Below are 16,718 nucleotides of genomic sequence, written 5' to 3'. Positions count from 1 at the left end.
TGGGTAAAGTGGTGTATGATTTAGCAATGACAGCAGCTCAGTCAACCCATGTTGTAGAACACTCATTTGTCACGCAGGCCCAGTTCTCAGTAGCTTTATGTCCTGCAGCCAGGACAGCAGAAAAGGCTGCAGGGTCAGCAACACTTAGAAAAGGTGATGCAAGAAACAGCTTTTGTTGTGTCTTTGTTCAGCTCTATTCTGCGTTTTTTAGGGCAGTGAAAGGGGGAAAATGACTTGTCAAGGTTTTTCCATGAATAAAAAGAAATTGTGCTTTTCTACCTTCTTTTCTTCCATTTTCTCAGTCTTCAGTCACCACTTTGTGGCTTTTTATCAGAAATTCCAGAAGTTTGGCTTGACCTGGGTTTCTTCAGTCTGTGGAGTAGTCTTCCAGTATTTCTAATGTGTCTAATTTTATACATGTTGCACTTTTTTTGTCAATGCACTCTACTATAAAACATCCTTATTTTTTTTTTTTTTTGAGGTTCTCTGCATTTATTTTTAAAGTTCCTCTGTGTAGAAGTTCATATTTCCAGTTTGTGGAAACAAGGTGTGTAATGCATTTATTGACTTCCAAACAATTACACTCTATACCCCTAAAAACAATATTTTCCTAACGTTTTCTGCTGCTGTTTTGTTCTTATTACGTAGGTTTATGCAGTACTGTATGTATCACTATGATCTAGTACTTATGTCAAGTCAGAGCAGGTTAAATAATTTAAGCATCATACAATACAATGAAAGAAAGAAGTTTAAACTTATTGTTATTATTTCTCTTATAAATGTAAGAGTTTTTAGGTTTATAACAAGAACTCATTTTTTATCATATATTTTAATCCTGTAAAAAATTGAAGACTGAATTGTCAGAAAACTGTCTTAGATACTCTTTCTTTGCAAACCCATTTTTGTGGTATTGTGTAAAGGTGAATTAAATCTGTATTTGTGCCCGCAAGAGGTAATTCTACCAATTAATGGAGGCACTACAATTTTTTTTTAGCAACGAGGTTGGTAGAATCCATTTAAAGAAACCGTAAAGATTGCTTTTTTTCAGAGACATCAACGTTATTCCTATGTTTTGTTATAGTTCAGCAGCTGTCTAAATGGATTCCAGGAGTAAGATACAAGCTCCATAAATAATATTTATCTCCTTTTTATGAAAGGGGATATGCAGTGTGATATGGTATGTGATGCATACTTTCACACTTGACATTTGCTATAAAGCAACATGGGGATGTGTATTGTAGTGGGCACACAAGGCCCCACGTTGTTCTCAAAGGTGTTTGCCAACCCCCTCCTGCAAGACGTATTTACATTTTGGGAACGGGAAGGTCAGAATTTTGCTTTTTTTCACCTACCCATTTACCCTACTTCCTCTTCTAGCTAGCCATAGGTACTTGAGCTGAACCCATGGTTCGGATTAACAGACAAAATCTTCCTCCTGGGCTTCCTCACTATTCAGCTACAGCACACTTGGAGGATGAAGGCTGCAGGATCTTGCAGAGGCAGATGTCACCTAAGAATCTCTTTGTAAATCGGATTTACGGAGAAGCTGAAGAAGATCCCAGAAGGGTTTGCTGGAGGTTCATTAGCATTGAGCCCTAATGTTATTTAGCTTTCAGCCCAATGCTCTTCTGTAATCATTTGTTCCACATTGTGAGCAATTAATCAAATAGCTGTGTGTTTGAAAGAATAAGAAACACATGCTCTAGTATTTGAATGATGAGTTATTTCAGTGGGTTTCTCATTCAGTTATAAAGTTTTATTTGATCAAGCCTAGCACATTACATACATTAACTTACATAATAGTACAGAATACATGTCCATACATCACACAGGTGGGGGATGAAAGCATTTAGCTAACTTGGATAAAAATAAACTAAAATTAACTCTTCATAAAATGGGCTACCATATGACACATTTTAATTACATTTATATTGTATCATTTTATTATGTTGACATAAATCCTTTTCTTGATCTCTACCCTTGCTCCAGAAAATTTCAATTGTTTACTTCCCCAGTAAATAAAATTTTTGAAAACCATTTAGTATTCAGTTCAAACACTTTACATACAGTAAATATCACTGTGTAACTGTGATAAATGTAAGAAAAGCATCTGTCATTTTGAGAGGTTTTAATTAATGTGTGATAAATGACAGTCTGTAGTGCCACATAGCCCCTCAACTCTTACTCATCTGGTCCCAGATCTACTGTGTCTGTAGTGGACACACAGAAGTAGCCTGTGCGTCAGTGTGTTTGTAACTGTAATTTTCTGCTTCGCAAAGCCCTCTGATCCTGAATGAATAGAAACTGTCAACCCAGCCCAGTTAGCACTCAGCATGTTACCCCCCATCAACCTCTGTTCAGTCTGCTGTGAGTTTTCCACAAGGAGTTCGCTGTGAGGACACACAAGTTATAGGTTCACAGAAGGTCCACTTCTGTTCCCCAAGTTTCCGCATTTATGTTTATTTGTCTCCCTGATTAGTGAGCTCCAAGAATGGGCAATGACGATTCAATGTTCCAGAATTCACCAACTATTTTTTAGTTTTATAAAACCTATTCAAATGTCAGAATGTATTCTCGCATAGAACCCAGTCGTGCTAAATGCAATTATTGAAGCATGTTAAGTTTTTACATTACAGTCCGTGTTCTAATGATAACAAATACCCTTCCTGGATAAATGTTTGTTTTTTGTTTTTATTTGGCCTGGCACACTTTTTGCAATACTTTTACTTTGATGTAAAAAAAAGAAAAATGGCACACACTATGCTTTTTTATTTGGACACACTAAGTGTCAAAGCCATAAAATAATTAAAGAAAAACATTATGATTTTTAGTCCAAAGCACATATTTTACGGGTTTTCTACCCCAGTTGATGATGTTGCAGCTCAGTTGTCACGAAAACAAGGGTTTGAAAGTGCTGTCTTGACTAATTAATAGCTTTCAGCAGCACAACTCAACTCCCTTCTTGCTGGTATTACACTCTGCTGCATGGTAGGTGCCAGTTTATCCGGGTCTCTTTGTACTCATAAGATTACCCGTTCTGACTGGATGCTGTCTCAGGAGAGGGAGTCTTACCTCAGCACAGCAGAGCCTTTACTCTTTGATTTCCAAACACTCACTTTACCATCGCTTCATGTGCTGGGAAGATGAAAACCAGCAGCCAACAAGGGACTTGAAAAAACAGAGCAGCCTTGTAGACCAACATCAACATTCGAGTGCCATTTTTCTCTTTTCAACTGCCAATAGGCAGGTTAAGAGAAGGAAGGTCTTAGACATGCTTCTGACAACATTTTAAACTTCCCTGTGAGATCTGACAGTGCCTAGAAGCTGAAACATGGTTTACCACAGTTTTACCGCATTTTGTCAACCACATTAGTTTTTAACTGGTTACAGAGTAGGCAGAGAGCCATACCTCAGTCTAATTCTTTAGCTTGTTTCTGATTTATATGAGGAGAATATTACCAACCCACAGTTTTGACACATTATATTAACATGTAGCGCAAAACAGCCTAGCAGAATATACATTACAGTACAATTTATGGTACATGCAATCATGCAAATAATAATGTATTGGGAATTCAGACTAATTTATGCCTCCTTTCCATTGAAGGAACACTAAATGCGTACTTGCGGCAGAAGAGCCAGACCACATCAGAGAGTCCTATTTGGACGCTGAGCGGGAATCAAGGAACTCAATGGAGGCAGGCCAAAGTGACCATACACCCAACATCATCATTCCAGGTGAATGCCAGCTCCCACAGTTTATTACATCATTCATTATTTTTTAACTGAGCCACAAACATCCAGATCTCTACTGAGACATACTGTATAGCGATTTGGAAACTGAACAGATTTCCCAGGAGAGATTCTTCGGCAATATATAGGTTTATTCTATTGGCCCTGAAGAGTGAATTAAACTTTAGATTAGCATTCTTTTGAGAAAAGACCCATCTGGCAGTGGTAAAAAAATATGAGACTATTCCCAATTTTAAAGAATCAAGGAAGTCGCTTGAATGGGGCTCGGGGGTGTGGTGGCGCAGCGGGTTTGGCCAGAGTTTGTCATGTGGTGGGTCTGGGGTTTTGTGGTGGGGCTTGGCCAGGTCTTGCTCTCTGGCATGTCTGGGGTTCAAGTCCTGCTTGGGGTGCCTTGCCATGGACTGGCATCCCATCCGGGTGTGTCCCCTCACTTTCCAGCCTTGTGTCCTGTATTGCCGGGTTAAGCTCTGGCTTGCTGTGACCCTGCTTGGGACAAGCAGTTATAGACAGTGTGTGTAAATTCGCTTGAACAAATAAAATTTGTTCTCAAAGATGCTTTATGCACATTTAATCATATTCTAAATATTTAACTACCTGTATTTCAAATTTAAGAGGCTAGTGGGAATGCACTGGAAAAGGGGCAGAGCTAAGAGTCTTCATTTTCTTGTTCTCTGTATTTAATTAGATCCTGAAATGTTTTATCAGTATTATTTAAAATGTAAGGGGGTTGATGGGATGCAGACCTAGGAGTCTGTGTCGCCTGTGGATACCAGCACAGTTAGGGAGCACAGAGCTGGTTGAGTTAGATGGTTTATACCCTGCACCAAGATGGGATCTGGTATGCTAGTTCAGGTACCTCTGCTGTGTCTTCCAGCAAGTACAATGGCCAAAAATGCTTGACCAGCAGCCTTGGTTATTATAGAAGGTTCAATGCTGAGATTTAGACTGGGGATCCTACTAAGGCATATGATTTCCAGCTTTCCTGGCTAAATTTACATGGGACTGGCCTGTATTTTCGTGTGCGTTAAAATGACTAGTCAGTAATTTGGAGGAGGTCAAATATCAAATTTTACAAGCTTAAAATAAAAAACGATTCTGATCAAAAGCATGTATCTGAGTCTTCTACCTATCTGTCCATCACTCACTTCTTTATTACAGATGGTTTTAGAGGGCATACGTGGTCCAGGCATTGAGGGTGATATTGCCATAGATGATGTCACCATTGAGGAAGGAGAGTGCAGTGATCCTCCACCTAATAGTAAGTAGCTTTGTCTCATTATTCATAAGTTATATGCAGTATTACCCTTTACTCTAGCTCTGTACGGAATACTTTTACCTTGGTTTGCAGGAAGCTTCAGTGTTGCTCAAGCTTGCATGCATACATTTGTTTCCTTTACATTCTCTAGCATGCTACCAAAACTCAAGGAAAAGACGCTTGCTTTACGTTCACTAATATGAGATATACACTGTGAGCCTGTCCAATAACAATGGAAAAAGTTGCATGACAATGCACATAAATGCAAAACTGACAGAACTGAGCAAAGCTACAAACTAAAGAGTAACATTCCTTTTCATCCTGTCGGCTGGGTAGACTAGTTAGTTGCATGGTGTATTTCAATGACCTTACCCCTTTGTTGTGCTGTCTCCACTCTTTCACAAGATTTGAGGGCCTCAGCCCTCCCTACAGCCACACATATATGGCAGCTACTTGTCACCCTGCTCTTGGCGCTCTTTGTCCTTCGGAGGTGACCTTCCTCTGGCAGAGGCTGCAGGAGGATCAACCTGGCACTGGCACTGAGAAGGAATATGCGCACTCGGACCTTCAGTTTATAATTACCAAAGATTCATCCAGTCAGACTGCTGAGAGGGACCGCAGCGCAACCTAGGGCACCAGAGGGAGTTGGCGAAAAGGGAAAATGAAGAGAAAACAAAACTAAAAACAGTAATAATGAAGATTCTATTATTTTTAAAGAAATATATGCATAATGCTGTCCCAGGGCCGGGATTGAAAGTTACTTATTGACTCTTTTTTCGACAGTGATTTGTTTTTTTGAATTAGGGCAGTTGATCTCCCGCAGCCTGACGGGTAGACAGAACACACGCAAAAGCTGAGTCGAAGAATCTTTGTAAAGCACAAAGACATGGCTGGGTTTTATTCAATAAAACCTTTTTTTCTTTTTTCTTCGTTTTACACATATATATATATATATATATATATACACATATATATATATATAGTGGGTTTGTTTTGCTGGATTAAAGAAAACGAATAGTGGAGTTAAAAAAAAAAATTATGAAAAATAATGTCTCCGGGCCATTTTCAGAGAGTGATTTTGCTGTTAATTTCCCCAATTCTTACTCCTCACAAGATCACTGAAGACATCATTATAAACAAGATAAGCTATTATACTGGTTGATTTTTTCCTCCCAAAAACTCTCAGCAATCCTCAACTGTTTCATCATTTCTTATTTTGAATGCTTTATTCACCACAGTATTTACACATTTTCACAGCAAGAAAATTGTCATCTTGACCTTTTTTTATAATCCCAACCTCCTGAGAACACGTGTAGGAACAGCTCTTCCTGCATGATCCATCACAGTGGTCTGTAGTGCTGGGGTTGTTTTTTTTTCCTTTCCGTTTTCTGTTCATGAGAAGGTTGCTTGGGAGTTGTGGAAAAGGTGGTCCTCCTCTTACACCCCCTCCCTGTTGTCGAGGAACGGGAGCCACTGTCTGCCATGAAACCAAGTGCCTTCAGATGTAGAGTTAAAAAATGTCCAACCCTGAAAGATGAAATCACTACTTCAGTGAAAACTTATGGCACTACCAATGGGCTATTTTGTACTCAGTCCCTGGTTCACGGGAACCTGCATAAGGCAGGCAGCAAGGCTGGAATGACAAAGACAAGTGAAGTTCACGGACAACCCACAAGGGAGGACAGAAGTGCTGCCATACTTCCTTGGTTCTCACATAGGCAGTTTCCACCCTCGACAACCATGGCCTTCAAGCTTGTGATGACCATAATATGTAACGGAGCATAAAAAATGGGAGAAGTAAAAGACACCAATGCAGTACAAAATTAGGGGGGCTTCCAGGCAAAGTAGAATGGATGACGTTGCCAGCCGGGCACCTGCCAGCCCCCAGGAATAACAGACAAGATTGAAGGGTGACGTTCCCTGTGAAATCGCCCTGCACTTTGATAGCAAACCATGTCTCAGTTCAAGGGGCCCTAGGCGTGCAAAACGAAAAAGACACCTCTGAGTTGCTTGGACTTAAAAGCAAGAAACACCTCGATATCAGGACTTCTGGACTGGGTGATTCTGTGAGCTGGCTGTACGCACCCCTGCCTCTGCCATTTGTATCCAGCTGTGTGGATTCTGACAAAAAATATTTTATTACTCCAGCAGGAGCATACCCCTGCTTTTACATAAACTGTACAGAATGACTTTGGAGCTACCTGAGGCTATTCATTACCTTAACCAGCCGGTTTTTGAAACTGTATTGTAAAATTTCCCTCATATCATTGGTTATGATGACATTCAACTTATGATGGCATTCTCTCTCTCTTTCTCTCTCTTTCTCTCTCTTTTCTGTCTTTTTCTGTCCTTTTATTTTGTTCTGTTTGACAACCTTTTGAACTACACGTAAGACATTTATTAACTGTTTTTGTTTTTCTTTGAGAATAATACCCACCTTTCTCAAATCCCTCACATTATAAGAATACTGAAAAAGAACAGAAAATGATATGCAAATAAATTTGGTGAATAAATTATTTGAAAAAGATCTATTAGATAACATTTGTGAGTATTCATACGAAAAAGCACAAGATGTAATAATAAATATTCAGTACAAGGCTTCATTTATTCCTTTATTCTGTAGATTTCTCACCCAAATTTAAGATTACACCTTGCAACTTCTGATAAGAAAGAAAAAAGGTATTTTACATCTGTGTTCAATAAAGTTTTTTTTTCGGGTAAGGTGTGAGTTATTGCATGTGTGTTTGCTGTTATAAAAGCAAAAACGTAAAAAAAAAAGATACTCATGTTACAATTAGTCATTTTGCTTCCAGTCCCCAAAGTATCACTACTCTGTCTTTTGATGACTTTGTTTATTCCTGATTTGTGCAGGCATTAACAGCTCCCATGTGAACGCTTGTCTCAAGTTCAAAGAGTGGAAAAAGGATCAAATTCATGTTCTGTGTCTTGCAATTTGTTTTTTATTTTTCTGCAACATGCTGTTTTTCAAATTTATGGTGTACTTACCCAACACGAGAACAGTCAGCAGTACTTTTTTTTTGATTGCACTTAACTACCGCCAGCAAATTGATTGTGAAGGCCAGATTCTGTTGCTTTTTACTGTACGGTGCTTTTTTCAGGCCAGACTGAAACTGAATTCAAGGGGTCGACAGGAAAAGCTTCTTTTTTCAGACACTGAAGTAAACTTTTTCTGTCCTAAAAAGTATTAACACACATTTTGAATTCAGTTATGCTTACAATCAAATGCATCTACTCCATGGTGGTAAGTGACATCACCAGGTGTCATCCCCTCTTGAAGATGTGAGAAGTAACATTTAGGCCCACATATCTGGCAACTTACTGATTGATCAGGAACTATTCTTTATAGATGTTCTTATCTTCTATGTCTTGCCATGTATAGGTCATATACATGGCACAATATAGACAGAGTTTTTGTTTTGCTTTTCATAATGATCAAATAAAATAATTATGAATATGTTTAAGAAGGTAATTTTCCATAATGTATGCTAAATAGTTTATTTAACAGGAGTTTGTAAAATTCCAAGTGCCAGTCACTGTTCTTTCATTGCAACTGTACTGTCATTATGCTCAACCATTTCTCTGTTTAGTACATGTTATGCTGTTCACATACAAATTGTAAAACACATAAAATTATGTTTATAAATAAATTGATAATAAAATAAATTGATAAACAGGATTCCAAACATTGTAGTGACAAGACTTGTCGCTGACAACTTCTGGATGCATTACCTGAGCAGAGATGTACCTGAAAATCATTTATTTTCCTTTACATTTTTGCTTTTTCGTTGCAAAATACAAGTCCAATAAAAGAATTAATTCATAATAATTTTTATTATTTTTCTTATTCTTATTATTATTATTATTATTATTATTATTATTATTATTATTATTATTATTAATATAAGAATAAGAAGAAGAATAAAATAATAATAATAATAATAATAATAATAAGAAGAAGAAGAAGAAGAAGAAGAAGAAGTATGATGACAATAATAAGAAGAAGAAGAAGAATAAGAAGAATAAACAGCCCTTTTTATTTGTTGTTGACCACATTACCAAAAATGAACGGAAGCTCCTTTTCTTCCTGTTACAGCTGTATGGACAGATCTGTGTTCATGAATTTGAGCGCTTGTTGCAGTGTCACTGCACCAGTTAGCTGATTGCGGTGTAATTTCGTTATGGTGAAGGACTTTTTTTGCATTTTCACATCATTGAAAAGACTAACATACAAGGTGTGAAACCACAAAGAATAATGGACATCTCAGCAATTTCTGTGGGGTAGTCATTCCTAACTTTTGAATAAATATTTACCTTTCTAAATTGCTTTTTCATATTCCTGTATTCAGTTCTTTTAAAAGTAGTAAATGTCATCTAGTTCGCATACGGGTAGGTGTATGTTCTGCAGAGCAATACTGCTTATCACACCTCCACTGGTGCCTTTGGACCAGCTCATGAGTCACCAGCCAGGAGCGACCCCTCACTGATGTTTTGCTTCTTTAATCCCAGAACATCTCCTGGTGGTGGGGCAGTGGCAAGGATGCACAGTTCCCACAGTTGCACAGATTTTTCTCAGGGACGTCTCCTTTGTCTTTCCCTGCAGCTGTTCTTAGAATCGATCCCTTCCAGGTGTTTCCAGCTCCTTTCTCCATGACCACAGCATCCATCTCTCTAATAGAAAGTCCAGGTCCTTTTTCCATGACCACAGTAAACATCTCTCTAATAGAGAGAGTCCTCCAGTTGCCTTCATGCACCATATGCTCCCACGACTGTATGTTTCCTTCTTAACAACAGCCAGAAGCTTCCTTTTTCTATTTCTGTAGCCACCTCCTTCAGTACTCTCCTCAGCTTTGCTCCTGTCATTCTGAAGTCCTTCAGTAAATGCTGAGTAGATGTCCCCAAAAAACCTTGGAATCCCACTTTTACTGGATACAGGATAGTCCTCTATCCTCCTTGCCTGAATTTGGCTACAAGCTCTAGTTCTGCCTCTTCCTCTCATGGGTTTCGTCCAAGCCTTCTTCCTACAGGATGGTCAGCTCCATCATTATTACTGCTCTGACTGTTGGTGACCATACCGCGATGCCTAGCCTTAGAGGGTTTGTCATAATATCAACGGGAAACTGAACCTGCATTCCAGGTCTACTCTCATGGACTCTTGTTTACAGGAGCAAATATTGTTCCATTCTTCTTCCATGCAATGCCCTATACTACCTTTTCTTGCTAGTTAAAGTGGATTATCTGTTTTTGTGGGAGTGGGTGACCTTTGTCTGCTTCCTGTCTGCTTGTCTCCAGGACCTCTTCCAGCTTCCACAGGATATGATCAACTTTTTTTACCTTTTAACAGTGCAGTTCAGCAGCTAGACAGTATGTGCTGGAGGCTTAAATTCAAGGCATCGCAGAGGGGCCTCTTGTCTTTGGAGCTATACCACCAGCACAGGCTGCAGGAGCTTGGAACAGTGTTGGTAGTAGCCCTGACGAGGAAATTTAGTCTGGTCTGTGGAATCTTTCATGCCAAACCAATTTATGACTCTTAATTACCCGAGTTGTGCAGCAGCTTTGTTGCTGTTGCCTAACTGCCTTGATTTAATATGGCTCTTCTTCCTTTCTGAGAACTTTGGAGACCACCATTTCTTTCTTCTCCTTTCTGGAAGCTGAAGATAATAGATTGCCCCCTATTTCAAGACAAGTTCTTCCAGTTTGACCATCCCAACTGCCTCTTGGTGTCTCAGTCTGCTGATAACCTGGATAACTTCTTCATATGTGTTCCGCTTGTGACCTGTTCGGATTCAGGCATTACCACTCTGCATGAAGAGGTTTATTGACTTTTACAGCTCCAACACCAGTCTGAAATTCTCCTCTGTATAGACAAGGTGATGGATTTTAAAAGTAGTTCAAGAGTATTTCTCCCAAACAGGCATGCTTTAGCAAAGCATCAAAGTAGGCCCAAACCTTTGCAAATATAATTACTTACCTGAATCCATATTTATCGCTGTGGATTCTATGACTTTGCACATCTTTAAAGATCACCTTAATTGATGGTAAAGTGTAAACTGATAACACCAGATCTTATACTTAAGTAGGAGATGATGTTGATCTATTACTTGCAGATGGGTTTTGCGTCCTGCTGTCAGAAGAATGTTTTTAACTTCATCCATATAGGTCCTTATAGCATTGCAATCTCTGTCCCAACCATGCCTGCACTCCACAGACAATCTGCCTTACCCTAACTCTAATCCAATCAGAATGACTTCAAATGCAACTCTGAAAAGGATGCAAAAGATGAAACATCATGTCACTGTTCTCTTTTCTGACTGCTGTCAGCCAGTCATACATTCCTGTGTCACATGACAGATGTTCAAGTCCACAAAATAGCTGTCAATTAGACTTCTGATGCAGGCTTGTTTACAGAAGAAGTGAAGGGCAAAGCTGATCAGCTGATGTGGAACTAAGCCATAAACATTTGCCAGGTTTGGCCAGGCTTCACTTCACTCTCTTGGCATTCTTTTGTTCCTAGATCATGGCTGAGTGTTCTACATACCAGGGGAAACCTGGAACGCTTGCCTTCTGACAGCCCATATCTATTTAGCCATTCTCTTGGAGGTAATTGATCATTCTCACCACTGAGAAGATGATCTTCCCATCTACATTTAGTAGAGCAATGCTTCTGAACTGTCTCATGTTCTGGGACACCTCTTCTTTATGAATGAGTATGGCCACTGTGACTGGCACTGTGATGGAATACATTGGTTCTTCAAGGCCACTTTCTTCAAGTTTCATAACAACTCTAGAACCCTAGAACAGTAAAAGATAAAAGTGAAGTTCCAATGTTCAAAATGCATGTAAGAAAGTCTTTCTCAAGAATTAAAGCATAGCATTAGCATTGACAGTTTCAAAATTAAGTTCATTAGTATCATAAATATGAAATGCAATTGACCTTAGTTTTGGAATTTACTATACTATGTGAACTAGTGTGCAATATTTATTAAAATGAAGATAATCATTTAAATAATACTGATGTTTTGTAGTCTAAGAGCTGGTACTTTGGTGACTGGTCTTTGATTTTGTGCTCTCTTACATCATTTAAGACATGTGCTATAAAGCAGTTGTGGGCCTTCTGTCCCTCTTCAAAATATTACTTATTACATAACACATTTGACCATCATAATCAGCTGAATTCAATTTATTTTTATAAAGCGCTCTCCTTACACAGTGACACAGAGCGCTGAACATGTGATTATAATGATGACAATGATAAAATTTTAGTACCATCTTGAAACAATGATAGATGAAACTATAACAGTAAAACCTAAAATTAAAGAGCTATCATTTAAATACCATGTAAAAGCTGCTTTGAGGAAGGAATTAAAAGAAGACGTCACACATAAGAGGAGACTGCGGAGTCTTTGATGTGCTTAGTCATTTTATGTTCCTGCACTTAACAGATACCTTTAAAATTTGCTGTGACTGTTAGAAATGTCCTCTATCTAGGGTTGAATGCATTTTACTGAAAATCTTCGAAATATGGGATCAAAAGCTAATTTGTTGCAGAGAATTAATTAGAAAGTGGGGTGGGAATATTGGGGGTAACAGGGAATACTGGTTTGTTTGCTGGTAGCTATTTTTTGTCCATCCTTCTCCGTATGCCTTATGGAGAGAGTGAGATCCTATAACAATGGCAAAACGATGAAGTTCACATGCCAAGATGTCCCAGGATAATATTTGCAGCATAAGATATTCTAGTGAACACACATTGTATGTAGAAAGAAAAAAAAGAACAGGTGTATCATCAAATGCAGAAACAAGATTTGGACACATGGCTAACATAGCATACAGCAGATGATGTGAGCCACTCCCTAAAGGAACATTAATTTTTCATACTTTTTGAGACAGAGGCATTTAAAATGATATTTCTTCTGTTTCCAAGAGGACCTCTTGTGCTCTATACCTTCCTGGATAAGGCATGCTAGGTGAGCAGATCATGCGGCTGAACTACATGTCTGGGCTAGAGGGATCCCATCTGGCACAGTGAATCTGACCAAAAACTACAGTCGTATTGTACACTTGCTTAATCTGCTTTCATCAGTTCAATAAATAAACTTTTTTATCCTCAACAGTCATGCCATAGAGAGGTTTTTAATCATTGATATGAATAAAATACTTATTGTCTTTAACTGTCAACTGGTGTTCAAGTATTAGTACAAGCAAAGGTCATAAAATTCAAGTTTGAATAATGGCTCACGAAATCTCTACTTCATTCTCTGGGTTGTGTTAAGTGTGAGTCCAGATTTGAGTCAATAAATTTAAGGCAGTTTGTAAAAAATTTTCCCAGAGTTAATGACATGTTTTTCCACGGTAGGGTCCTCTGCCTCAGTGAATAGTTTGTAACAGAACTTCTGTCTCTATTTAGGTTCTGTTTTTCAGACATTAATGATAAATTTCTACATAGCCTCGTTTGCAAAAGCTTAACTACTATTTAGCCAAAACATTCTCTAATCAGTGGTTGCACTAAAATCCTTTTTTTTTTCTGGTATTTCATAGATATTCACGTTTTTCTAAGTTAAATATTTATTCCAACCATCTATTTTTAAGCCTCTTATCCTCATGAGAATCATAATGGCAACAGGCAACAGACTGAGCAGGACAGACCATATTTCCCTTTCCACTGCAACATTCTCCGCTTGAGGACCCCCAAACATGGGTACAATCTCTCTAGCAAGGTCTTCAGTATGCAAATGGCCCAGAAGAAGCCCTGTCACCACTTACTTGTCACATCCCACGGGGTCACTGCCCCTCCTGGTCAGAGGCGGCGCCACTCAGTGCCGCTAGCTAACGCTTACCTATCACCTCACAGTCTCGTAGGACATGGAGGTATAAAAGGAGCCAGCGGAGCAGAACTAGTCGCGGATTCTTAATCAGCAGTTCTCTTGTGCTTCGTTGGCGATTGGTAGTCTCTTGTTCCCTCAGTTTGTTTCCTAGGTGTGCATGTTCCAGTCCCGAGTGCCCGTCCCGTCAGTTCCTGCCTCTTGTTCTTCAGTCCTGGTCCATCGTTCCTGTCCGGTATTTCGTCACGTCTCAGGGTTGCGGTCAGACTCACAGATTAGCGTTTCACTGTTCACCGTAGTTCCAACACCGTGTGTGTTTCCTGGTCTCGTGTTTCTTGTTTCACTTCCACCGAGTGTCTTACAATACGCACCGTACACGTCTAACCTCACACTGCACGTGAAGTCATTATATATTTCGTCTGTGTTTGGACGTAATAGCAACGCGCGTCCGTGTCGGACTCCCGTCCGGACGCTACAGAAGAATCCGCCTGCTAATATGACTTCAGCGGAATGGCGTGAGCTGGCGGATCTGACAGAGGCGAACCAAGAACGACTCCTGGTTTGCACAAACGCCGCTAGCCGCCTCACAGATCAGTTCGAGCAGTTGACACGACTCCTCAGTCATGGTGGGCGGGGCGCCGATCCGACCAGTTCGCAAACGCATGATGATTGGCGGACATGTCTTTTTGATCGTCTTTATGCTTCCTCGGGTCCTCGCGCGGAGCCCACGAGCCCTGTGCAGACCAATGGGATCAGCGCTACTGAGCAGCTGTCCGTTCCCTTCCAGGAGGCTTTGCAAGGTAGCAGAGGTGAGAACCAGAATTACACAGAATACTCAATCCCCAGTCCAGCCTCTCTGTTCCCAGGGCCCTACTCTCCTGAGTCACCCCCTAGCCCAGACAGAAAGACAGAGAGACAGTTCTTCCCCAGCACCAGGAGTTTTCAGGTGCGTTCCTGGTCTCCAGTGGAGAAGACATCCAGCCCCCGATTGTCAAGACCACTCTCTCAGGAGTTCTCGCCGGATTACCGGAGCAACTCCGGGTCCAGCCGGACCCCGACGCCGCCAGGGCAGCAGGTGCCCTACAGCCCTGTGGACAGTGAGCCGGCTCAAGCACGCAACCTTGTCAGCTGTGCAGGGCTTGAAGAACAGTGCGTCAGACAGGGAATAATACGACTCAGTAACGGGCGTTTGACAGAGGAGGAAAGGAGGCGCCGTTTTCTGCAACGCTTGTGCTTTTACTGTGGAGCTGCGGATCACGTTCAGGTTTCCTGTCCAGTGCGGCCACCCCGTGGACCCCAACGGACCGACTTACTGGTGAGTGATGTATCTCTCCATACCTCCCTGTTGACATTACCAGTTACAGTATCCTGGGGTTTCCAGCAGCAGCAGACGAAAGCTATGGTAGACAGTGGCGCTGCAGGGAATTTCATGGATCATGATATGGCCGCGTCCTGGGGCTTGCCCTGTGCCCGATGCCCAAAACCCCTGGCTATTAAAGCTATTGATGGCGCTCCAATCGGGTCGGGGCGTGTAGAACAGCGCACAGAGCCCGTTACTATGCAGGTAGGGCCACTCCATAAGGAACAGATATGGTTCTATCTGATTAAGTCCCCTGATAACCCCATTATTTTGGGATATCCATGGTTATGCACCCATGACCCTATTATCTCTTGGAGTGAGGGGAAACTGCTGTCTTGGGGACAGCAGTGTCCCAAACACCTGGAGACGTCTTGTAACTCCACATCCATAGAGAGCCCTAATGCAGATCTGCCCCTGCAGCTTCCAAGGGAGTATGCAGATCTAGTGGCGGTGTTTAGCAAACACAAGGCTGCAGAACTGCCTCCTCATAGACCTTGGGATTGTGCTATAGATCTTTTTTCGGGCACTACACCCCCTAGGGGGCGGGTATACCCTCTTTCTCAACCTGAACATCAGGCAATGGAGGCTTATATAACGGAGGCACTAGAAGCCGGATTCATCCGGCCGTCTACCTCTCCAGCTTCCGCTGGCTTTTTCTTTGTTGAGAAAAAGGACGGGGGTTTGCGCCCCTGTATTGATTATCGGGGGCTAAATGCCATTACTGTGAAGTACCCGCACCCCTTGCCTCTTATCACGTCGGCCCTCGAACAGGTTTCCGGTGCTACCATCTTTACGAAACTGGACCTTAGGAGCGCATATAACCTGATTCGCGTTAGGGAAGGGGATGAGTGGAAGACCGCTTTTAGCACCGCCCTCGGCCATTATGAGTACCTGGTCATGCCTTTTGGCCTGGCGAATGCACCTTCCGTATTCCAGGCTTTTGTTAATGAAGTACTCAGAGAGCTAATTAATCGCTCAGTATTAGTGTATCTGGATGATATCCTGATCTTTTCTCGGTCCCGTGAGGAGCATATTGGACATGTCAGGGAGGTGTTGCAAAAGCTGGCAGCACATAAGCTGTACGTGAAAGGGGAGAAGTGCCAGTTCCATGTGCACTCTGTGGATTTCCTGGGGTACATCCTAACACCCAACGGGGTCACGATGGATCCACAGAAGGTCTCGGCAGTTCTGTCATGGCCCCAGCCAAAGACAGTAAAGGACCTGCAACGGTTCCTAGGTTTTGCGAATTTCTATAGGCGCTTCATAAGGAACTTCAGTTCCGTTGCAGCCCCGTTGACTGCTCTGTTAAAAGGAGCCCCTAGGCGCCTGACCTGGACTCCTGAGGCGAGTCAGGCCTTTGAAGACCTAAAGAAGCGTTTTACTTCTGCCCCAATCCTGAAGCACCCTGATCCCAAACTGCCCTTTATTGTGGAGGTTGATGCTTCTGAGGCCGGGGTAGGGGCAGTGCTCTCACAGCGCCAGGGAAGTCCCCTGAAGCTCTATCCATGTG

The 16,718-nt window shown here is 41.2% G+C and overlaps 1 protein-coding gene across 3 annotated transcripts in view; it reads left to right on the top strand.

The window, feature by feature from the left end:
- Positions 1-5,967, top strand: part of mdga2a (MAM domain containing glycosylphosphatidylinositol anchor 2a) — a 240,961-nt gene extending 234,994 nt beyond the window's left edge. For all 3 annotated transcript variants that reach the window (XM_018764196.2, XM_018764195.2, XM_018764194.2), the window contains 3 exons: positions 3,608-3,738; positions 4,912-5,011; positions 5,414-5,967. In XM_018764196.2, coding sequence (XP_018619712.1) covers positions 3,608-3,738; positions 4,912-5,011; positions 5,414-5,502 — 320 coding nt within the window. In that variant the 3' untranslated portion in view covers positions 5,503-5,967. The remainder of the gene's footprint in view (positions 1-3,607; positions 3,739-4,911; positions 5,012-5,413) is intronic.
- Positions 5,968-16,718: the final 10,751 nt, after the last annotated feature.

The sequence above is a fragment of the Scleropages formosus genome, chromosome 15 (genome assembly GCF_900964775.1).
Source record: "Scleropages formosus chromosome 15, fSclFor1.1, whole genome shotgun sequence".
NCBI classification, from domain to species: Eukaryota; Metazoa; Chordata; class Actinopteri; order Osteoglossiformes; family Osteoglossidae; genus Scleropages; species Scleropages formosus.
Note: the sequence above shows the minus strand (reverse complement) of the source record. Positions and strands in the feature narration are given on the sequence as shown.